This window comes from Euleptes europaea, chromosome 6 (genome assembly GCF_029931775.1).
Source record: "Euleptes europaea isolate rEulEur1 chromosome 6, rEulEur1.hap1, whole genome shotgun sequence".
Taxonomy (NCBI): Eukaryota; Metazoa; Chordata; class Lepidosauria; order Squamata; family Sphaerodactylidae; genus Euleptes; species Euleptes europaea.
The window spans coordinates 70,181,730-70,207,326 of record NC_079317.1 but is presented as its reverse complement, the minus strand read 5'-3'; the positions used below and the strand labels follow the sequence as shown (position 1 = coordinate 70,207,326).

The 25,597-nt window shown below is 41.3% G+C and overlaps 1 protein-coding gene across 3 annotated transcripts in view; it reads left to right on the top strand.

The window, feature by feature from the left end:
• Positions 1–25,597, top strand: part of ANO1 (anoctamin 1) — a 109,561-nt gene that overhangs the window by 68,461 nt on the left and 15,503 nt on the right. For 2 of the 3 annotated variants that reach the window (XM_056851823.1, XM_056851822.1), the window contains 7 exons: positions 4,448–4,530; positions 9,097–9,108; positions 9,951–10,022; positions 15,797–15,874; positions 18,116–18,190; positions 19,426–19,627; positions 24,597–24,708. In XM_056851823.1, the coding sequence (XP_056707801.1) occupies positions 4,448–4,530; positions 9,097–9,108; positions 9,951–10,022; positions 15,797–15,874; positions 18,116–18,190; positions 19,426–19,627; positions 24,597–24,708 (634 nt within the window). The remainder of the gene's footprint in view (positions 1–4,447; positions 4,531–9,096; positions 9,109–9,950; positions 10,023–15,796; positions 15,875–18,115; positions 18,191–19,425; positions 19,628–24,596; positions 24,709–25,597) is intronic. The other variant, XM_056851824.1, reaches the window with a different exon arrangement.

The following is a 25,597-nucleotide window of genomic DNA, read 5'->3' as shown; positions in this document are numbered from 1 at the left end:
GAGCACCCTTTGGGTTCGGTTGGTCAACCAATTACCAATCCACCTAACAGTAGCAGTGTCCAGCCCCCATTTTACTAGCTTTGTTTCAAGAAGATCATGGGGGACTTTATCAAAGTCTTTACTGAAATCAAGGCACACTACATCTACAGCCTTCCCTTCATCTACCATACTTGTCACTCTTTCAAAAAAAGATATGAGATTAGTTTGGCATGACCTGTTTTTGCTGCAGCGTGAAATGATGCCCAAAATCCTGCTCGTGGGGGACATGGAGGGAGTAGCAGCGTGCAGCAGAAAAGGAAATCTGTGAAAATCGGCCCCTTCTATGAGCAGAAAAAATTGTGCACGATTTAAGCCAGTTTAAGCTTGAACAAAGAGAAAGTAGATTTCAGGTTACACACCACTAAAATGCCAGTCCCAGCAGCCCAACTAACTAAACTACATTTTGTATTCTAAGCATTAAAATCCTAGTCCTCATTACCACCACACATTTCCTCTTCCTAATCCTTTGAATTTGTTTCTCATATTGCATGGTGGCAAATTCACATTCCTAGAAATAAAGATACCTCTTCATACACATGTTACTCTAGACTGGCCTGTGCTGGAAAAAAAAATTGTTTTATATTTCTACTTTGAAAAAACATGCTTCACAGGATTGCTGTGAAAATCAAAATGTACTCCACGCTTGCTCCTTGGGAAAATAGCCTTCTAAAGATTCAAAGTGTCTTGGTGAGGAGGCCTTGGAGAGCATATGTGCATCCTCCCAGGCAAATTCCCCACAAACAAACCCCATTCCAACAGCAGAAAAAAAAATGTTTCTTTTATTTTCCGCAGTTCTCACACTTAACATTTGCTCTACATTCAACCTGGCCCCAGCCTGGGGGAACACTCTGCAGGACTTAACCCAGTTCTACAGGGCTTGTAAGACAGAGATGTTCTGCAAGGCATATGGTTGAGGACAGCAATGGCAAAATAGATCAGCTGGTCTCCTTTCCCTTCCTTCCCTTTCCCCCCATCCTTGCTCCTTCCGTACTTTCCCTTTTCCTCCCCTCTGTTCCCTCCCTTGTTCCTTTCTCCCCTCCCTCTTGTTTCCTTTATTCCACCTGGCTCTACCCTCTGAGGGACCTGGGAGATTTTGGGTCACCATTGGTCTCCAGATCCATGTTAGACCACCCTCACCACCGAGAAGTTTCTTCTCTTTATTTTATGATACGTAGAAAGGATGCCATCTTATTAGGTTAAACTGGAAATAATGGTTTTAAATTTAATGTTTTAATTTGATATTTATATTGTAATGTATCGTAAATTATTGTTGGAAGCCACCCTGAGCCCGGCCTAGCTGGGGGAGGGTGGGATATAAATGGAATAATATAAATAAAATAAACAAGTGTGCAGAGCGCCAAACAAGTTCTCAGAGCACCAGACAGAATGTGAAGAGAGCTATATCAAGGATAATTATGTTACATATAATTATGATGTCAATTTACAAGACCTGTTTCAGGTTTACTACACAGGAGATATAAAACAGATTAGTAGAACTGAATAGAACATATATAGAAACAGTTTGTGCTAAAAACAGTTAGCAAACTCCCACTGTTGCTTCATAATTTAGATATGCAGATGCCTTGCCTGGTTCTTCCCATTTTCCCTGTCTCCAGAGGTTTGGTGAAGATCACAGTACAGCTTGTTGATCACATCTGTTAACAGTCACTTCAGAACAATTCTCACGGGGTTACACTTTCTCAGTAAGCTTACATCTTTCCCAGTTACTTATTTACTGTAGTGTGCTGGGCTGTTCCCAGTATTCAAATGCATGTCCGGCCTCAGTGCATGGTAAATTGACGTACACAAGCTGTACTTGTTGCAAGGTGAGAGTTGTCATTCTCCTCTTCCTCTCATACAATTTCCACACTGAAAATGGAATTGTGATTGATAATCTCTGTCTGGATTCTTTTCCAACTACCAATATAAACCTCTTTGACTCTAACTTTTTTTGTAACTTTTTTTGTCCCACTAAGCCTGGATTCCAGGTTGTTTTATTGAATTCAGAGCAGGCTGATATTAAAATGCCATTAGAATGTCGTGTTAACATGGTGTATTATAAAAATATTTCATGGTGTCAATGTTTAAGTTTTGGGGTGCTAATATGTGTGGGGTTGAAGTTAGAGATTACAACAAATGGAAACATTGGCTTTGATCCCAAGGAAGATTTCAATGGACAGAGGAGGGAGCAATTTTCTCTGATGCCCCACTCCCACCAGAGTCCTCCAGTCCCTCATGTCGTTACTGGGGGGAGGGGTCTCTTTACCCCAGGAGCACCATTTTAGAGGGTATTTTGGTCTGCAAAAGAGGTGGGAGGCAGAAAATCCCATTCTGCAGGTGAAAATCCTTTCTATCCTCAAAAAGGTGGATCCAAGGCATTATTGTGACATTCCCAACAGCTTTATTATTAAAATAGGCAAAGCCTCCGTCAAACCCACTGTTGATGTTCATCCTAAAAGCTTCAAAATATTTTTCTTTGCAAGAGCAATTCTAATTTTGCCTTCCTTTGAAACTCATTTTAAAATCTCTTTTGTACCAATCTCATTCTTCCACCTTATCGTAATGGTTTTTTTAATCCATTCACTGCATATTATTTCTTGCTGTGAGGTCACATTGTACACCAAGATCCAATTAAAGTGCAGGGCAATGAGTGAGGTGCCTTTAGGCCTTTTCCCCGTGGATGCACTTCACCAGCTGGATGTCTTTCAGGATGATGGTTACCCTCTTGGCATAAACAGCCCCAGCAGGTAGAAGATGAAGAAGAAGAATTGGTTTTTATATGCCAACTTTCTCTACCACTTAAGGGAGACTCAAACTGGCTTACAATCACTTTCCCTCCCCACAACAGACACCCTGTGAGGTAGGTGGGGCTGAGAGAGCTCTAAGAGAACTGTGACTTGCTCAAGGTCATCCAGCTGGCTTCGTGTGTAGGAGTGGGGAATCGAACCTGGTCTCCAGATCAGATTCCGCTGCTCCATTCTGTCCCAAGAGGTAGGCTTCACTTGCCTCCTGTGGCGCCACCATGGCCATGCTCTGGAAGCACAATTCGGTCCTGAAGTCCTGCACAATCTCATTTGTGAATCAGCAGCTCCATCAGTTTCTGGTATTGGCAAATTTCCCTCAGGGTCACGGACCCCACACAGTAGAGATTCAGGCTTCTTGATACCTCCATTGATAGGAGTGCTCTTCGAGACGGCTTTAGTGGCCACTTGTTTGCAGGACACCTCCCCATCAGTAAGCTTGCAGGCCACTTGTTTCATTCAGACCATCTTCCTACACTTGGTACATGCCACTGACCAAGGATTATAATTATTTGCAATGCCTTTATGCAGGCCTTGAAGTTGTTGCACATATGCACTGGAACATGGGCTTTAGAGTTTTTAGCATGAGTACAAATGTGGAATAGCTTCAAAATCTGCATGGAAATACTACTAAAATGGACTAGGCTGTCCTAAAAAAAAAAATGTATGTCCTGATTTTGAGAAAATGAAAATCTTTGAAGAAAAAGAGATAAACCATTCCGAAATGCTAATAGCATGCTATTTTGATTTCATTTCCATTCTGTCCCAAGAGCTCAGACCCCTTTATTAAACTCTTTGTATTCACAGCAATCCTGCGAGGTGGGTTAGGCAGAGAAGCTATGATATGTGAAAGTGCACCCAGTGAGTACCATTGTTAGATTTGTATCCTGTGGAGTGACACCCAAGGAATGGGAGCAACCTTATAAAGAAGTATTTACCACATTGTATGTAGGGTTGGTGGCCCCACGTCTTGAATTGAGCAGTTGTTGGCATCCAGTTCTCAAGAGGAAATTAAACAACTTATATCAGTAATGAAGGAGGGGAAAGCACCAGGACCTGACTATGTCCCTGTGGGACTTCTTAAATCACATTCAGAATATTGGGCAAGAGTTTTTGCTCGTACGTTTATGAGAATAAACAAAACAGGTCAGTTCCCAGCAATATGAGGCAAGTCCATAATTGTTCCTCCTCAGACTCCTTCCCAAAAACCTCCCGCCAGTGGCGAAGAGGGACCTGGCAACCCTAGTAACATGCATTATCAAATCCATTACTATTGTTTAATAAGTATTTAACATCAACTGTGTTGCTGTAGGCCATGGATATTCTTGCATTTGAGGCTTGCTCTTTCACATTTACGGTATACTTTTGCATGGTTAAAAGTTGTGTGGTATATGAATGAAGCTAAATAAGGGAAGATGACTGGGGAAGGCACTGGCAAACCACCCCATAAACAACATTTGCCTTGTAAACGTCGGGATGTGACGTCACCCCATGGGTCAGGAATGATCCGGTGCTTGCACAGGGGACCTTTACCTTTTCAAGTAAGATCATCACAAAACATAACTGGTAGAATTAGCCTGTTGTGCTCTTCTTTTTTAACTACCCAGCTGCTACATTCATGGAACATTGGAAGAGAAAACAGATGCGACTGAATTACAAATGGGATTTGACTGGGTTTGAAGAAGAGGAAGTAAGTTTTTTCATATACTATTTCATTGTTTATTGTGTAAGCTACCTTATGAATGGAGTTTTATTTTGTTATTAACCCACTGGAAAGGAAAATCCTGCACATATATGGTTTCAGTGTTTGGAAAGGGTGTGTTCATAGGATATCTTGTTACCATGGAAGCATAATGTCAGAGCTGCAAATGAAGGCCACACCTAGTAGCGCTGGCATTAAAACATATTTAGCTGGGAAAGGATTCCCTTGATGTGGGAAACATATGAAGTGAGAAAACATGAAAATGGAGGGGGGAACACTGTAAAAACTGCCTTGTGGTTAATTCTTCCATGTGTGCAATGTTGGCAGGCCTCAAGATTGTACTTGTGGCCTCTCTCCAAACTCTGCCGTATAGCTTATATCCAGCATATTTTAGGACAGTGGCTAAAGGTAAAAGAGTTCAAGCCATGGAAACATGCAAAAATTTGATATATTTGAGACTTCCCAAGAAATAGCTTATCATTTAAGGCCTGCCTCTCTTAGCAGTATCCATACAGCAAAAGGTCACTCCCCCCCACAAAATAGGCCCAGACTAGGGGTGTGCAAAAAATAAATTTGGTAAATTTTGGATTCAGGTCTAATGAACCTGAAATTTTTTGGAAAACCCGGATATTCCTGATTCTGCTTTTTTTTTTTTTTTTTTTGGAAACCCAGATATTCCTGAACTCCCATATCAGGAATATCCAGATTCCCAAAAAAATTCAGGTCCATTTGACCGGAATTCAAATTTTTCTCCCCTATCTCTGAATTTTACTCCCCTGTCTCCCCCTCTTCCCCCTCCCCTCACTGTGGAGGCTGCCACCAAATCCCATGTGGAGGCAGCGGTGGCTGGCACAGAGCTGCCTCTGAGCCCCATGTGAAGCCCGGAGGCGGTGGCAGCCAGCGGCACAGAGCTGCACTTTGGGCCCAGATGAGATGAGCCAACTTGCAGCTCTGGACGGCCCACTGCCTCTGGACCCCCCACGTGGAGCATGGAGGCAGAGGTGGAGTTCTGGCCTGGCCACCAGGTAAGTGACGGGGAGAGGGAGGGAAAGGGGAGGGGTTTTTTTTTAATTAAATGGCTGCGGGGCCAAAGCGGCTCAAAAAATGCTGGAAAAAAATCAGCATTACTCGGGATCCCTTTTTGGCTCCCTTTAAATCATCACCATTAAGGTATTTGGGGGGGGGGGGTTGTGTGGTTTTTGGCTTTGCCAAATGCACACCCCAGCCCAGACCTCTGCACTGCACTCTGGTTGCGAAGTTCCGTTTGGGAAATTCCTGGAGATTTGGGGTGGTGCTTAGGGAAGGTGGATTTTGAAGAGTGTAGGGAGCTCAGCCCTGACCTGGATGGCCCAGGCTAGCCTGATCTTGTCAGATCTCAGAAGCTAAGCAGGGTCAGCCCTGGTTAGTATTTGGATGGGAGACCACCAAGGAATACCAGGGTTGCTGTGCAGAGGAAGGCACTGGCAAACCACCTCTGTTAGTCTCTTGCCATGAAAACCTCAAAAGGGGTCGCCATAAGTCGGCTGTGACTTAAAGGCAATTTACACACACACAGGGAGCTCAGCAGAAATGTCATGCCATAGAATCCACCCTCCTAAGCTGCTATTTCCTTCAGGAGAACTGATACCTCTACTCTGTGGACCAGTTGAAATTCTGGGAGAACTCCAGGTAGGGTTGTCTAGACCCAGCCATTTTTTTCTTTCACTGGTCACTGGAGTGTCCACTGGGAGCAATAGATCTCCCATCCCCAGCGGGCATATAGTAATCCTAACTCCAGGCCCTATCTTACATATGACAACCCTAGCATTGGCCTACCTGAATAGGTGCGTTCTCTTGCTGCATTCCAGAATGCGTGTACAACAGTTTTATTTATTAACAGTTTTATTTGGCAGAGGGTAAACTGTTTGGTCATATTTTCAATCTGTATTCTATTTGTTCTTTGTTAATGGACTGTTGTGATGTTTTTGTATCCAGGTAACTTTTTATTGCCTTATTAACTGCCTTGAGTCTAAGCAGATAAGGCAAATGTAAATATTTTAAATAAGTAAAAAACAATCTGAACACATTTGATATGTCTAGCACTGCTTTAAAAGTTTGATGAGGATGGTATCAAGTGGCTGTTTAGTTTTGGTTATGAACTTCCAGTAACAAAATCATTTACTGGCTTACCTTTAGTACAGGGGTCCCCAACCTTTTTGAGCTGGGGGACCTTTGGAACTGTGTCACAGGGTGGTGGGGTCCAAGTATGAAATGTCTGCAGGAGGCAGAGCCAACCACAAAATGTCCAAGAGTGAGGTCATGCATAACTAATAGTAATTATTCAGCATTTCAGTCAGAAGCTCTGTTTCGCAGGATCTATTTTAAAATGAACATATTATTTAAAAATATTTTCTTGCATACACAGCTTATGTTTATTCACGCTGTGAAGATGCTTGTGCTGAGGGGGCAGCTGCTGCTGAAGCAACTTTTTAAAAATCTGCCAATCAGAAGCCTTGCTGGGCAAAAGCCCCCCGGCCTCACCCACTTTCTAAAAACACATGGTAGGTGCCAAGGTAGCAGCGGGCACCATAGCGCCCATGAGCACCATGTAAGGAACCCCTGCTTTAGTGAGCTATTAATTTATTTACAATATTTCTATGCTGCCTTTTGATACGGCTTACAAAATATCACTAAAATAAAATAAATCAATAAAACCATCAATAATACAAATTATGACAACAACTTTAAAAACAATCAACTAAGGAGCAGCAGAAAAAAGCCGATCTATGGGGATTGCCGCACTTGTATTCCCAGCGATGTATTAAGAGTTTGAAAATGTTATAAAAAATACTGTTCGCACTTTCTATGTATTCCCACCGATGTATTAAGAGTTTGAAAATGTTATAAAAATACTGTTCGCACTTCGTTTGGCCCCTTTAGCTGTGAAGACGTCTTCCAACCATTTATAAGCCGCGGTATCCAAAAACCCTTTTAAAGCGATGTTTTTTATAACATTTTCAAACTCTTAATACATCACTGGGAATACAAAGTGCGGTAACCCCCATTATCTATTGCCAAAAGCCATGGAAAATGCAAGCACCTTGACTTGGTTCCTAGTCAGAAGAAGGCACAAGTTTAAAAGAATTAGATGGAGACTTCCATAGGTGTTGTGCCACAACAGAGAATGCCCTTCCCTCCTATTAATCTAACTTCAGAAGATGAGAAACCTAAGCAGCACCTTTGTGAAAGATCTGGGGAGTCAGGCAGGCACAGTCCTTAAAGTACTCCAGTCTGAGATCATTGACAGCTTTAAAAGTAAGAACCAGCACTTTGAACAGTGGCTGGAAACGTATTGCCCGCCGGTACATTTGGAAATATGCATATAATTAAAATGAATTTAAATATTACACATTGAGCTAACAGTGCAATCCTAAGAACCCTTTCCTGGGAGTAAGCCCCATTGAAAAGACCTGAGTAGACCTGCTTATGAGTGCTCTCTGTGTTACCTGCTGAAAAGACAAATCAAGACAATAAGGCAAAGATGGTAAAACACAAGACAGTTACTCGGAGTTGCGGAGTATCCTCCCACGAACAGCTGTCAGAGCAAAGCACAGCACCAGATTCAAAAGTTGGATGAAGTGATTAAACAAATCTTGTAGATACCCCAGTGACTGTTTATTAAAGCCAGGAAACGTTTATTGTCCTAGTATGAACTTAAGGGAGCATTATGGATTTGCCATAACTAATTCTTAATATAAATTCATTTTTGGAAAGTTTTTAATGGATGGGTTTTTGCTTCTACTCTGTCATCTGGAAAAGCCTTCAGGAGCATCTGGTTTCTAAGGCCCTGATCCTGTTGGGTGCTCATAGACATGCCACTGTGCTAATATAAACTGCATACCTGGTACTGAGGTCTCACTTACTAGATAACAATCGGATACCCTAAGACAACTGTTCTTTTATTTTTGGCACCTTGTTGTTAGCTTACATGAAAGTGAAGAGGATTAACTGTATCCTTCTAGTGACAAATACCTTAGAGGGTTTTGTCAAGTGCAGTAGCCTGTGTCCTGAGATAACTGCAGTTAATGGAACGTATTTTATATTTCATCTAACATGCTCCACTCCAGTTAATTTGGTCCACTGAGTTAAGCGCTTAAGCATGCACTTAAATCCTGCTGACCATTGGAAGTAGGTAAATGGCACGGCTCAAAATCCCAAGGAATTGCTGCAGTACAAGTCACATTGAAATGAGGGATGTATGTGCCAAAACATAACCACAGGCTTTCTCATGCAGCTCTTGTATATATCCAAGAGTTCTACCACAGGGACTCGCATCCCATGTGCCTCATAAATTCATCAGGGCTGTGGAACTCCACACTGCTTAAATATTTAAAATCATGTTTTTCCCTGTGATGAGATGTTTTATTACATCCTCAGTATAAATACAAAGGGAGACAGTTTCCTCAAAGAGACAGCTGGGCATGAATAAAATAGTTGTATCCTTTGCACAATTTTGCAATAGTAAAGTAACCTTAATTTTTTGTGTTTTTTTGTGTTTTTTATGGTTTCCTGAAGGAGGCAGTCAAGGTTTGGAATTTTTTTTTGTAAATTCTTTACCTTTTTATCTATCTAATGGTGAAAGATACCTTTTGATCTCACCTCATTCCTTTTTTCCCAGCATCTGGTTTCCTTTAGAGCTTCCACTGCAATGATTGTTTCTTCCTTTATAAATCCCAGTGATGGGACTTTTTCATATCCATTCCCACCTCCATCTAATGCATTTTTGAAGGTACTTTCTGAATCTTTGGCTGTCTTGTTCCTTCAACTTCTTACTGTTTTCCACATCTTTTTTTGAGTGTATTTGGATAATCTGAAATACGGTCTTTTGGCAAAACAGATCAGGGTAATTGATAGGAGGAATATCTTAGGTATCAACAAATTTGATATTTCAGCAGATGTCAATTTATTGGGTCCCCAAGAATTGTGCCGGGTATTTGCTGTTTTAATGTCAGCTAACATGAAAAGCTTTACAAATGAGCGGCCTCAAAACAAAACATTTGAAGTTGCAGGGTTGCACCTACTCTGTTTTGATGGTAGTGGCCACAATTCGCCTTCTCCCTACACAGTGTGGTGCACCGTGGTGCTCTGTTATGCTGGAGTCTGAAGCAGCAACCCTGAGACAGTGATGCTTACAGCAGCTAATGAATTAGCAGCAGACCTGGGGTCTCACCGTTGGTGCAAGGGCATCAGATGATAGCTTTAGCCATTTAGTTGCATTAGGGTAGACTGGCGCTTGAAACACATTTTAATGACTTAATGCAAGAACATTAAATTAAATCAGAGCACCCAGTTGATTTATTTTAATTCTTCGACCTTTGTACTGAAAGACAATAAGTTTCACAGCTCATTTGAATATATGATATTTGCAGGATCACCCAAGGGCTGAGTATGAAGCGAAAGTATTAGAAAAGTCACTAAGAAAAGAATACAGAAATAAAGAGGTAAGGTAACAATTTTTTTATTTATAGTTAAGGGATTTCTGTTTATAATAATGTCATACAGTAACACACACGTCTTCCTTAATGGGATGTACACCAGAGTGAAAGATAGACATACAAGGGACAGTTAGAAATAGGAGAGGAGAGGCGGGGAGCTACAATAAAGGATGCTTAATTGGGGACAAATGAGTTCCCTTTGTTATCGTACCCTTGTGGGTTTTGTCGACATAGTGAGTGTGTTCACTGCTGCAGGTTTCCAGTAATTTCTTACATGTTTACTCAAAAGGAAGTACCACTGAGTTCAGGAGGGCTTACTTCCAAGTAAGTGCATAATATAGGAGTTTCCAGAACAACAACACGGGTAATTTATTCAAAACCTGTAAAATTGTGGAAAGCCGTATAGAAATGGCATCAATGTATCCGTATAGAAACAGTTTAATAGAAACTTAGACCAATAGCCACAGCTGTCACAAGGTTTGTTTCCCAAACCTTGTGATAGCTGTGGCTATTGTTTTCTGAATTATTGTAGGAAACACACTTTAGTCTTACTTCCAAATTAGTAAGAATGGTCTGTCGCCTGTTTTTCTGCATGATTGGAGGAACAGTAACATAAGCAAAGACTCACTAGGAAGCCTTTTGTGTTTGGTAGATATTTGGGACAATTTATTTTCACCGTTTTCTCATGGCATACATGTGTGCACTGGCACACAGCTTGGAAGTCACTGTACTGATCGTTCTGAGATATTAGTCATAACCATGTCCTGTAGTAGTGAACTCCATAAATTGCTTGTGCTGTGTGTTCTAGCTCATGTCTGCATTTAAGAGTGGTTCCCTAAATGCGAGTTTTTATTGGTCAGACCCTCTGTAGTAATGTGTTCTTCTCTTGCTTTCACACATTAGTGAGTGCATTATTTCTTTGTTCATTTCAGATGCTATAAAATTCCAGTGTGGATTTTACTGTCATATGTAAGGATTAACATGATACCCATATGTAGACAGATTATCATGTGCTCACATTTATCTGCGTATAGTTTCATTAATCATAATGTACACTGGAACTGCATGTGAATTAGTGTCACAGAAGTGCATTTCCTCTCTGAATTTAGTATGGTGAACACGTCCAAGTTTTCTGGTAGGCAGAATCTGTGGGATAACTAAGAGATTAAGTATGATGCTAAGGGAGACCCATGCTTGCCCTTGCAATTGTACTACTGTTTGTCCTGCAGTAGAACAGTCCAGGTACCGTTTCTCGTCAGGACTAACAGTAGTGTGTGTGTTTCCATTAGAAAACTATTGCATTATACTCCCTCCCCTTCTCTCATTGCTGCTCCAATCAAGTTGGCAATTGTAATAAAATTTAAGTTTGGCTATCGATAGTAGATCCTCAAATACCAGTTGGATCTGCTGCTCATGTACACTATGCTTTGAATCACTAGCTATGAAAGAGACAGTTATAGATAAAGAAAGAGGGAGAGAGAACATAAATTTGTTAGTGTTTGTGTTTCCAGGGATCTTTGTACATTTTTACAAAATACCCTGGGTGTCAGTAGATCATGGGTTAAACAGAAGAATCTTTTGAGATTCTCTTCCTTTGGTACATTCCATGCTCTTGTTTTTCCACATGCTAGAGGGGCCAGAAATGGAGTAATAAAGAAAGGATAGGTCAGGAGTCAGATACAGAACTGGAACATAATGAATCAAGTCCATAATGAAACAGATACAGAACTGGAACATAATGAATCAAGTCCATTTCAATAAATAATGTAGATCTCATTTGGTAGAGCTGAAGTCAAACAAAAATAGGATTGGTCAGGAAGCAAAGATTTCCAGCAAGCTAGAATCTGGAAGGACAGGTAGAGCCGGGTAGAAGAGATTCAGAGCCAGAGCCCTGCATCTTGACAAGACAATGCAGCCTCTGTTCATAGCCCCCAAACCAAACCATCACTGGCACAGTTTGTGTTTATATATATAGATTTTGGATCACAAAAAATTGATACGGCAAACTTAAGTAGAGAGGCTGCAGATAACACAGGAGTAAGCGTATTGAAAAATGGACCCTGCCAGACCTGGATATTACCCCACTCCTTTTGTCAGTTCAATAGATTTTCCTGTTAACTCACCCCCGAGTATTCTCAGAGCCAGTTCACACATTATACATTAGGCATACACTAAAAATGTGAATGCAGCGAATTAGTATCATAGAAGAATACTTATCAGGGAGCTGTGGTTTAGTGCAGTGATTGTCTGCATAATGTGTGAAATGGCCCATGCTGTCATGGGGAGGCTACATTTGTACAGCTACCTTGTGGGTCTGTATTCTAGCTGATAAGTCTTTGTCCCCCTCTTCCAGGGTCCAGTCCAAGGAAGCCTGTTGGATACATACCAGTCTTGCCCTGGTCTAGTCTGGCTTTAGCTTCACTTGCTTCATTCTCTGTTCGTTTGCTTCATTTTCCAGGTTAAAGTTAGCATGAGTTACCATTTTCCGTGGATTTGTATATGTTGATCAGGTTTTGTGGATGGTTTTTCATATGTCTGAATTGCAAATCAAGATTCATGTGTGTGTGTTTTTCTGGGGATTGTCTGAACATTTTATGTTATCAGCAAGTAAACACCCAGAAAGGGACAGGTGCTGTCATAACATTTTGGTGCATTGCATTGAGCTGGTGTCACCATCTGTCCTATGAAACCACTCTACTGCAACAGCTAGGATCAGCATTGGATCTATACTGTGCTGGAAACAGCTACTACCACATATATAGATTTCAATCTATATACCAAGCTGTTACATGGCACTGAAATAGTTCCTGGAGTCAAAGCCTGTTGGGGATTAGAATTGGAGATTATTCTCTTAAACAGAAGACTTTTCTGTTATCACGGAGCCATTGGTGCAAGCTCACTATTAATTGTTTTGGTAGCTAGACTTAGAATGGATATAGCTGTGGGTCATTTGTCATACATAAAATGTCACTATTGTGGGTACTGTGCACAACTATTAACAGTTTATCACTTCAGGGTCAGTGAGCAGGCATGCAATTCAACAGGAGACTTTTACATGGAAAATTCTCCCCTTTTCAGCCACCCAACTAGTGCAGGTTTTTTTTTCCTATTTCCACGTTACGTTGTCTTGCATTCATGCTCAAATAAAGAACAGCCCGTTCTTTTGGCTAGAAAACTGACTTTATTTTAAACCCGTAAAAAAACAGTGTTTCCCCAGCTAGATAGCAGGATGCTATCAACAAGAGCAGCTTTCTGTGTGTGTGAAAGGGAAATTATACCTTGTGTTTGATTGAAAGAAAACAACCCCATCACTTGCTTTCCTTCTTTTGCATTTTATTGGTGAACTGCTCTATAACTACTGGGACATTTCTCTACCCATACTCTACCTGGCTACTTCAAATGTTTTTGGAAAAAGCAAAAGGACTCAGGAACAGTGCAATTGCAGGAGTTCTGTGAATTACAATTTATTTCTTTGTAGCTGTTGCAGGAATTAGCATAACAGAAGAGAATCACTCACATCTTAGCCTGCCTTTTAAATTGGGAGGGTATCTATGAAAATATGTGGAGACATTTTTTAAAAGGTTGTTGTATTGTGGCACTCCTATATAGCAATCTCCAGCTCCCCAAAATGGGTGGGGGACAACAGGGTGGACAGAGAATTCTGATGGTTGTGTGAGAGCATGTGGGGGGGGGGGGTCAATGTGCATCAGGTTTGAAAGGAATACCACAGCTAACAATTGAGAATAAATCAGATTACTCTGCGTTTCCTGCATTGTGCAAGGGGTTAGACTAAATGAACCTCGAGGCCCCTTCCAGCTCTATGTTTCTACTCTCTGCTATCTGAATCTGCCTTGCAAGCATAATTTCAGACAGAATTGTACCAGCAACTTGACCACCATGATACCCTGGAATGGAAGAAGTCCAGTTGTCAATATCGGTCTATATTTACTGGCTTAAACCTGGTTTAAATCTAGAAACCCACCCTACTGATGAACAGATTGACCTGCTTTTTGTTCAAGTCCTGGATTTTATATGGAAATAAACCACATGTCTAATTCCTTGTCCTGATATATCTAGATGCACTTTTGAAACTCCCCCATTGTCACTACAATCATCTTCATTACAAACAATATACTGATATTTGTTGCTTTTTCTTCTGTGTGATACATAAATATGCTATGAATAAATGTTCTCTCATATCTCGAAACATAAAGCATAAACATATTGATCTGGCAAGTATATTGATCTCTAATTTAAAAAAAAACAGCTTTGTGAAAGTCTGAGAAAACATTATGGCTTGGCTCTTACCCTGTTTTTCTGCTTGTGGGACGCTCTTCCTCTTGTTGAAGAGGGGGAGGGAGATTTTCTGTAACTATATCTCCCCACATTGCAGTCCTCCCGTTTGCCCTCCACACTGTTCAGTGTGCACAGTTTTGGGGGGCAAAACAAAAAGTGTGGGGGAGCAGGAAAGTTCCCTTTCATCTAGTGCAGCTCTTCTCATGCTAGATAAGATATGAACAATTCTTGCCAAGCACCATTTTTGTCATTATAGACCTCATTCAGTTCAATAACATTTGACCCAGCAGAATATTGTGTAGATTGGCACAGCAAAGGGATTCACTTTCAAATAAACATAATGTCTGTCATGGTAACCTGCTAATTTTTAGCATACCATTGCTCATAGTTATTTCTAATGGCTAACACAGAGCCTTTGTTTATACTACAAAATATAAGAACATAAACAGAGTCCTGCAGGAGCCAACCAAGGTCTCTCTAGACCACTGTTGTGTTTCCAATAATGACCGGCTCAATACCTCGAGGAAATCCAGAAGCAAGGCATGAAGGCAAGAACCCTCTCCTGTTGAGTTGGTGCCTACGATGCTGTTCTGTCTGGTGGCTGCTGGTCCTAGCCCCAATGAATTGGCCCTCAAGGCCAAAACAGCCCTGGAAATGGCCATGTTCCCTCTCCTGCCTTTGATTGTCAGAAACCAAGGCTTGAACACTGGCAATACTGTTGTGGTTGCCTAGCAATGGCCACTGGGGCACTTTTATCATTGGCAGGGTTACCCCACAATTTGTATTTTATTTTATTTAGATTTTGGATTTTTCTGCAAACCTGACACTTTTTTCAGGTTTATAGATAGATCCACCTTGTCTGTCCATGGCCCCAATCTCTGGATTTAAGTATTCACAGATGGGGCCACATTGAGAATTATATATATATATATATATATATATATATATATATATATATATATATATATATATATATATATATATATATATATATATATATATATATATATATATATATATATATATTGTGTGTGTGTGTGTGTAATAAAGGTACACACAATATGGAAAATAATTCCTGATTCCAGATCAGTTTAAATTAGTTAAAGAACACCAGTTCCATAACAGATCTTAGGGAATTCCACTGTTTCCGTCCCTCCATTAAATAGGAGATCAGACGTCTTTGCAAATTGCAGAAGTTATAAAAGTCAGAATCTTAACTTTGTATGCAGTGCCCTTCAGAATTATTTTAACCAGATAATAGTGGTAGTCTTCTTGTGGCTTTATTTTATATTTTCTTCCTTATGTTAATTAACTTCATAAATTGCATTTGCCCATAACATGTAATAGACAGCTTCTGTTTGTTTGTTTTAAGCTGAAAAATGTCCATTTTCTGCAGAAGGTATTGATTTATTTGCCAAAACAAGTCAATGCTTTGTAACAACCATATTGCATGACCATTTTTTGTTTCCTTTGAATGCCATCAGAAGGGCCTGCAATTGCCGGAAGAGGCAGCAAACAAATGGCGACAAAGAGTTAAGAAAGTCATGGCTGGGGTGAAATTGGTACATTTCATTCAAATGTTCGGAAACTATGAGTGACTATAGAAACCAACATTAATTTCTTTTCTAAACTTTGTGTCTTGGTTGTCTAATATTCACATATACTTCTTTTCCCCTTTCCCCCCAGCTCCTTTTGTCGGCACCCTTACTGAGACTGTTTGGAATGGCACTGCATGGTTATTCCTTATGTATTGACCGGTGTGGCACTTTTGCAATGGTGCACGTGCCGTGTGCTTGAAAGAATTGCCTGCTGTTGTTTTTTCAGACAACATGCATGTTATGTGCATGTAACATTGAGTGTCTGGTGTTCTTATATTGGGCTCCTGTAATCATATAGGATGCTATCATATACATTTGCTATCATATGTGTTAGTAATGAATCGTGTCCTGACTTTGGGTCCTGCAAATAAAATTATCTCAGTGACAGTATATAGAAATAAAAAGGCCATTGCCCAATGAATTAAAAGGCTAAACAAGCAAGTTTAATCAGCAGATCCATTCCTCTAACAGCACGGCTTTCCTCTGGTACAGCGACCCTTCTGCCAATGCAAAAGCCGGTTGCACCTGACTAAGGCTCTTTGCACTAGAGGAATGCACTGCTGTTAGGAAACGATATCTGCAAGATTCAGTTCTGTGTCTCAACCCAGAGATGTAGACAATCTCTTTAAGAGTTCCCAGGACTTCAGTAGAGGGTGCAAATGCTGCATTTCCTGTTCAGTTTGTCCACATTAGTCTTTTTTCACCCTTCTTCCTGGCCTGCTGTAGGGGAACACTGGAGACCTGCCTACTACAGCAGACAAGGGAAGAAGGTAGAAGGAATCAGAACAGGGGGAAAGCTGTCTCATCCTGTCCTTTTGATTAACAAGTGGAACTTTAAGAAACAAGCAGCATCTTTTGGCAACTGCAGGAAATGTAGGCAGACCTCGACAGAGATACGGAGACACTGCGCTAAAGTGTATTTGAGATTCCTTATCACTGTTCATGTTTTCTTCTCTGCTGGCATTAACAAATGCAGAGCCATATGCAGGTCCTCATGCGAGCCAGACTACCATTTTTGTAACTTTTACTAAAACTGGGAAAGCCATTGCTGTTCCCTTGTCTTGGAAAGAAGTCGAGAGAACCATGCTAGGAGCACAGTGGGCCCATTAGGATAGTGAAACAAATTTATTTACTCTCACTGACATTCATCCATCCTTGTGAGTGGCTGCACAGCATGTACAAACCAATATATTCAGGTGTGCCACTGGTAACATTGAAAAATTGAACTTGGTTGCCAAATGATATGTTACCTCAAACACCTGGCTGCTACTCATCCACAGCTCCTCCTGACATACTGTTTCCTTAAAGCAGATGAATGATGTCATTGAGTTCAGAGTTTCCTCACTCTGGGAAGGGGGCAGCCAGTGAAGTGGAGCCGGGGTGGCAAAAGTGGCATAATAGGTCACAGTGATATGATGGGCCTGTTTTAACTAAGGTTGCTGGGAGACATGGGTCAGTAGCAAGTTGACAGCCATGCAATTAGGGTTGCCTCCAGGTACTAGCTGGAGATTTCCTGCTAATACAACTGATCTCCAGCCGATAGAGATCAGTTCCACTGGAGAAAATGGCCGCTTTGGCAATTGGATTCTATGGCATTGAAGTCCCTCCCCCCCCAACCCCGCCCTCCTCAGGCTCCCCCCAAAAAACCTCCTGGCGGCGGCAAAGAGGGACCTGGCAACCCTACATGCAGTTATAATAATATGCTGTTGGCCTTTAGGTATAGAATGCTTACAGTAAATGTGATCTTTCCAGAATGAGGCTATCAGAAACTATCCAAATAGTATTGTATTATAAATGCCTAAGAGTTTTGAAAAAATAATGAAAATAGTTCCAAGGAGGGAAAGACTGTGCCATTTTAACCTAAACATAAATAAATATTATTTTACAGTTCCTCTGAAGACCTGTTTTATAAAAAGTTGCTTGAGGGCTAAGATGGATGCTGAAATTATTTCCACTTGGAAACAAATTTTGCCCTCTTTTGCCCTCTTTATATGGTTCTAGTTCCATTGAAGTCACTGAATTGACTTCACCCTGTCCCAATTACCTTTTATTCCAAAATGTTACTTCTGTTACTTTGTCTCTGTACTTCAATAAAGTTCTGTGTTTGATTGCTTTGCCACGCAACGGAGCTTGAATGCCAAGCACAATTGTTCAGCTGCTACTATACTAAATAGTAGGTTGTTGTGTTTTTCTTTCATGCTTTAGACTGAAAAAGAAAAACTGACATGGAAAGATCGTTTTCCAGCATACTTTACAAATTTCGTGAGCATTATTTTCATGGTAAGTATAACTTAATAAATACTTCAAATTCTTTGCAATGCCAGATTTTTGGAAGCCTGAGTTTTTAAAAGTTTAACTTTTGTATGTACTTTAGTTGGTCCAGGATTTAGAACAATATTGAAAAAATTAGGTGTTGGCCGAAAATATTGTTCGCCAATTATGGATATTTATCCCTCTTATTCTTATTTAAGCCCTTGGAGGGAGTTAGTTGAATCAAGACTCTCCCTATTAGGTTATCAGCCTACGGATCTAACAGCTTTAGAGCTGACTTCTGCCAATACTATAATTTCCAAACAATTTTTTAATTAGATCAATCTAGCTCAAGTATGTGAGCTTGAAGGGTGTGTTCCCCTATTTACTTGGGCCTTTTGTACCCCAAAGCCCCTCCTGCTTACATATACTTTTTATCTGTGCCACGCTATAGAGGAGTTTTCATGCTATCTCAGCTAAATGCAATTCCATCTCAGTTGTTAAAAGACTGTTATAGTAATAGGCCTTACTCTGATAGGACGTGCCTTTGCACATCAGGGCAGATAGACACATTGGAGCACTGTCTTTTAGAATGTAGCCTATTCACGCACATAAGGAAGAAATTTATTTCTCCCTATTTGCAAAGAGTTACTGATGCACTCATAGGCAATAAATTGAAATTTTTGCTCGCTGGGTCAGATCCTAGTATAACCTTATCACTTGCAAAATTCTTCTCTAGGGTAATGATAGATAGAAAATGAATTATTAATTTTATCTCAGGGGATTTTTATTGTCATTTAGCTCATGGTCTCTAGGCTGATAGAACTGTACCATTAAAGTAAAGTAAAGTAAAGTAATGCATTGAAAGCAACCTGCGTTTTATTGATTGATTATTTGATATGTCTCCAGCTTTTGGCCCTCTCAGCCTCCGCAGTGGCTTACTGATACATAAAAAAATCCAATAACAACCAGTAAAAGTCAGTTACAACACACAATTGGAAATGTTATGCAAAACAAATAAACCACAGCAAGTACAAAATACTGCCAACACCGCTGTCCTCTTAATTGGGCAAATCATGACAGCTACATAATCGCTCCCCACACAGACCAAAAGGTACCATATTGAAGCAGGACATATGCAAGGACTGAAACATTGACTAGTACAGTGTGATGTTCTGGACTTCCTTATCATGTAGATGTAACAACCCTTTTTAAAGTATCTAGAGCTTTTTTACAACATGTAATATACTCCTTTTAATTTCCAGATTGGGCTGACATTTGCAATTGTTTTTGGGGTTATCATATACCGAATCTCCACTGCAGCAGCTTTAGCCATCAGTTCATCTCCAGCTGGCCGGTCTAATATTAGAGTAACTGTGACTGCAACTGCAGTGATTATTAATCTAGTGGTGATAATAATCTTGGATGAAGTATATGGCTGCATAGCCAGATGGCTGACCCAGATTGGTAGGTATGAACTATGTCACTTGATTTAAAACTGTAGTTTCAATAAATGGTCTGTCCAGAGAGACATGAAGCCTGCTGGGTGTCCTTGGTCCAGTCGCAGTTCTCTCAGCCCATGTGGAGGCAGGCAATGGCAACCCACCTCCAAACGTCTCATGCCTCAAAAATCCTACAGGATCAACATAAATCACCACCACCACCAGAGAGCATAATGCCAAGCAAAATTACACATGCAATACCTCTGGGCAATAATGTAAATATATATTAAAAGATTACTTGGCATCATCTCTTGAACACATTTCAACAACTTAAGAGTCAATGTACATGTTATGTGGAGTTTTTGTGGTTGAATCTTCAAATGTGTGCTTTAATGGACACCCATATCGTATCTTTCTTTTTTCACCACTGGGTTTATTGAGACAATGGCATGTGAAGAACCAATTCACACACACATCCAGCATGGCAGCTCCAATCCTGGAGGCGCCCAAGGTTGCTTTTTAAGAATGAAGCTCATGCCAGAAGATCCAGTTATGAATCCCCAGTATAACATGTAGTTTAGTCCTAACACTGGATATAAATAGGGAAATTGGAGACAAATCAACACCCTCCTCACTTACTTTGGAGTACAAAGCATTTTTGAAAGTTCATCTCCAGCTGGTGAGATGTTTCCCTCAGTTGATTTACAGCCAAAGTCTAAAGATCAGCTTCAGCTAACATAGCATAAATTTTCATTCCCAGTCATTGTTTACTTCTTGGGGGAAAATAAGAACAGATGCATATAGCTTTTGCTGAAACTGTGATATCACCCACAGCGAAAAGATTTTGCTTGAAATCTTTTGTTTGTGATCTGTCCAGAGGCATGTTGCATACCCATTGCAGGGCAGGCAACCATAGCCATGTCATTGCAGATTTTCTTTGAGAGTTTAAGTTTTTCTGTCCCCACCTTCAGATGAGATCATCCCTATCATTCAGTACAGTGCATATAAAGCAAGAGGCATGGCAACACGTTGCAAAGAAAGGTATACATTTCCTGAAATGTACACAGATTACTCAAGCAAGCGTGCTGTGTCCAGTAACTGGTCTACCCTGCTGTTGAGATTCTTCCCTCATTTGATTTACAGCCCATTCATAAAGACCACCTTCAGCTAACATAACATAAATTACCATAACACCGTAAAAGTAGCTTCCAGATTTTTCAGTGAAAATGGCATTCCATTCAAGGCAGGCAGAGCAGAGTAAGCCAACTTTGCACTCTGTGCGAGAATTTTCTGTCTGCTACCTCCCTACAAGAAAGCACTTTTGTATATAGGATGGCAGAGCTATCTAGATCCACATTGCTCATGCAATGTGTCCCATGCCTTTCATATAATGCCCCTGAATGGCAATGACAGCAGAAAGCTATGGATGCAGTAAAACTGGTGGACGTTGTTGTTCTAGCACTGGAACTAGCATCGATACACTTTGGGGTCTGCATCTGAGAGCATCATCTTTAGGCAGTTGCTGTGGCCTTGGAAGGATTCAACACAGGCCTGCTGCAGTGCATCAGTAGTTGTTGCAGCCTTCCTGTTTTGCTGGGTAGCAGCAGCGTCTGTGATACTGGACCTTCTGAAGGGATTGGTACTTCCCGCCTAGGCAATACAACATCATGGGGCTTTTCCCATTCCTTCTTTTCTTCTGCCAAGGAGAGCATGGACAGCCAACCTGGTGAGCATGCACATTAATAGTGGCAAGAAGCAACTGGTGCGCTGCTGCAACTATTCTCTGCTTTCTGGCAATTAGGAAACCAGCAGCCAGTGACATTCAAATTGGCACCCATGTGTACAAAGAGCGGTGGTAGCTAGAAGCTGTGCCCACCATCCAGAGCGATGGGGTAGATGTGCAAATGACAGCTGCTCTTAGCTCAGGGATGGAGCATGGGCCCACAATGTGATGAGGCTTGCAGCAGGCAGCTTCCCATGGGACTTTCTGAATCCAGGAGCTAGCAGCAGTTCATAGGATCCCAGCTATGTACATATGCATATTTTGAACAGATTTATAAGCACTCAGTTTCCCTAACCAACTTTGTCTTATTATTTAAAACTGTTGTAGTTTTACCACTAAATACACATGAACTTCTCCCATAGAGATTACCATAGAAGTCAGTATGCGTGTTATACATGAGGGCTGGTTCACCGTTGTTAATTGGGTTAACTGATTTAAATGGAATCAAGATATGATTTAAACAGAATGAATATAAGGAAATGAAATGGGATTAAACAAGTATGTATATATTGTGTATTGTGATTTTTCAGTTGATTTTGTATTTTATCCCTTTTTATCTTGAAAATACATGTTCTCGCTCTGAGGAGGCAGTGATTTCCACTGCCGGTTCAGGGAGGCAGGACTAATCTTATCACTTCCTGTCTCCCAGGTGGGAATCTCCTGAGCCCAGTTTACTTCCTGCCTTGCACAGGGAGAGCAGCTGAGAAGTAGCTCTCTGCAGCAGCTACCACCTTTCTCTTTCAAAATTTTCTCTACCTTAACAAACTTCTACTTTCATCTTGTTTAGAGAACGAGATTTCAGTCTCCTCAATCTCCCTCACATGCCTGGCTGAGAACTGCCTGTTAGCCAAGGGTTTGGCCCATTCTGCCCTCACTAGTCTTTCAAGTACTCAGGAAAACGAAATCTATCCAATGATGGCAGCCTTGACAAAAACTCTTTGGTACCCTTAGGTCTGTATCTTCTCTCTTTTGTTTCCTCTCCTGGATTGGGTTCTCTTTTGTTTCCTCTCCTGGATTGGGTTCCTCGGAGAGATCCAAAGCCAAAATGGCTTTTGTTAGCAGGGACTGATAGTCTTTCCCATTGAATAACCTAGTTTGCTGTTCTTCCACTGTAGGCTCATCATCAGATGAGAACTCTCCTCCCTCCCTTTTATTATCTTATATGGAAGAAGGAGAAACACTTTCTGGGGAATGGCTAGGGCAGTTGCCTGAGAATGTTGCCTTCCTAGCTGCTTTAGTGGGCCATTGTCTAGAGGTCCCCCTGCAGAAGACGGCCTGTCCCTTCCCAAGCCTGTACCGAGTTAATGGGAACGTAGGGGGAGCTTTTGGGGAGCAATGCAATTCCCTGGATGAGGGGGGAGAAGAGAGCATCTGAAGGTGCTGCAACTGTTCTCTTAGGGCCCTCCTGACTGCCTCCATTATCTCAATGGGGCAGGATGGTTGCCTTCCCATAACCTCAGAAGAGGGTGTTGGTGGTGGTACGTTGCCCCTTGAAATCTGGACGCAGGAGAGGAGGTTGAACTTCAATGTCTTGGAACTCAGGGCTATCAAGATGGCACTTATAGAATTCCAGTCAGCAATCAAGGGACAGCATGTCCTCATCAAGATGGACAACATATCTGCCAAAGCCCATATCAATAAACTGGATCCTTCTCCCTGGATCGGAAAGCCAAAAGCATTCTGTCATGTGTGGAAATACGCTTGCAATCAATAACCGCCAAGCACATTCAGGGGTCACTCAAAACGCAAGCCAATTGGTTAAGCAGACAGACCATAGACGAAAACAAGTGATCACTCAAGAGAGAGCTTTCAACTAATCATGGACAGATTCAGTGCCCCGAGAGTGGACCTCTTCGTGCCATGATTCTTCTCCAGATACCACCATCCACAGCAGAACAAGTGGATGCTCTACTCTCTCCATGGCCCCAAGGGCTTCTGTATGCCTTTCCACCACTACCAGTTATTCCAAAGGCATTGAGGAACTTGCGTCAAGTGCAGACGTTAGTCATCTTTATGGCTCCAGAGTGGCCTTGCAGACCATGGTTCCCGTCTGATAGAATTCATACAAGAGCCTTGCCATATTCCTGTGAGCCAAGACATGCCACAACAAGGTCCGGTATGTCACCCAGACCAGGAGTGATTCCTGTCTGACCATGTGGTTCTTAAAAGGAACGTGTTGCTAGACTTAGGTTATGCTCCAGAGGTTCCCAAAACCATCATGACCTCCAGAAAGTTATCCACTAGGCATACGTACAACTCCTTATGGAAAGCCTTTGCAAGATGGTGCCAGCATAAGTATGTTGACTGACTAGAACCAGATTTCAGCCAACTATTAGTCTTCCTACAGACAAAGTCCATCAGAAACTCAAGGCATCTACCCTGCATCGTCAAGTACGGCCTTAGTGACCACAGTACCTCAGCGGGCATTCCCCTGTCCAAACATCCACACATCAGCCCTCCAACTATTCATAGATTTCCAACCTGGAAATTGCAAATACTGTTATCGGCTTTTACACAGCTCCCTTCAAACCATTAAGAGAGGTTTCACTTAAGTGGCTGTGCGTGAAGATTTTATTCCTAAAAGCAGTGACTTCAGCTTGCAGGGTCTCTGAATTGCGAGCACTATTGGCCAGGAAAGGACTCTATATTTTTCATAAAGATGAAGTGATTCTGTGATCGGACCCCACCTTTATTCCCAAAGTTAACGCTCTTTTCCACAAAATACAAGAGATTAACCTACCGCCTTCTCCCCATGGCCGAAATATGCCAAACAGAAAGCATGGCACATTTTAGACCTCCGTAGGGCGCTTCAGTTATATATCAGGCATATAGAGACCATCAGAAAAAAAGCAGATTCCTTATTCGTCTCATTGACTGTTCCTTGTATTCCTTCCTGTCTTTCTTCTTATTACCTCGGAAAGTATTTAAACTGAGCTCAGGAGATTCCCGCCTGGGAGACAGGAAGTAATAAGATTAGTCCTGCCTCCCTGAACAGCTGGTGGGAATCACCTACGTTTCAAGATGCCCTCCTTACCTCAGAGCAGAAGGAACCCTCACAGTAAGTATCCAAGGTTCCATTTTTTTCTTTAAAAAAGACAACTAAACACTTCATAGGAGAAGTCTTTCAAAGCTGATATTACAAAAATTGTAAAAAGTAATGTTTGAATGTATTCCTTTTAAGCGTCACTTACATTGTTCTCATTTATACCAGAGGTTCCAAAAACCGACAAGAGTTTTGAAGAACGTTTGATTTTCAAGGCCTTCCTTCTGAAATTTGTCAATGCCTACACTCCTATTTTTTATGTTGCTTTCTTCAAGGGGCGGTAAGTTGCACACCTTAATTCAATGCTTATCAGTCCCTTCATGGTTACTTTGACTCCTTTTTATGTAATTATTCAACAACAACTGCTACTTTAGGCCATGGTGTTAGCAGATGATGCAAAAAATATTGTATTCGTTATGCTTGAGCTAGGAGCTCTTTTCTTGCAGTGTGAAAAAACCTGCCATATAATAGTGTAGTACATGCTTCCCTGTGTATGCCATGCAAAAGGGAGGCACCCAGGTAAAGAAACCAAACACTCTTTCATGGATTAACTCAGTGTATGTTTGTTCTGATTAGAACATCCATCACATTACTATGATTACTCACTTTCTTATTTCCAGCCCTTTAGTATTTTTCTGTAACACTTTTTAAATGTCTTTGTGTGTGTGTAAAGTGCCGTCAAGTCGCAGCCGACTTATGGCAACCCCTTTTTGGGGTTTTCATGGCAAGAGACTAACAGAGGTGGTTTGCCAGTGCCTTCCTCTGCACAGCAACCCTGGTATTCCTTGGTGGTCTCCCATCCAAATACTAACCAGGGCTGACCCTGCTTAGCTTCCAAGATCTGACAAGATCAGGCTAGCCTGGGCCACCCAGTAGAAAAACTGGGAAGTGTTTTTCCCCCTTTTTTTCTTCTTTTCCCCTTTTTTGAAGCTTGGATTGCCAGGATTCTGCTGTGGCCTGCTTGGACAGTACTTCTGTGGCCTAATGTTCATAGACTGTATTACCTCCAACAGATTGATATTCTTAGAAGCAATCACTTAGGAACGTTTGAAAAGATGTTTCTATGGGTTGTCACTGAAGATGCCATGTGGGTAATATATGCTCCTGTTAATTGCCACCTAGTGGTTGAACAGCTGGTGCTTTTTGTTGAGCAGTCAAACTAGGCATTC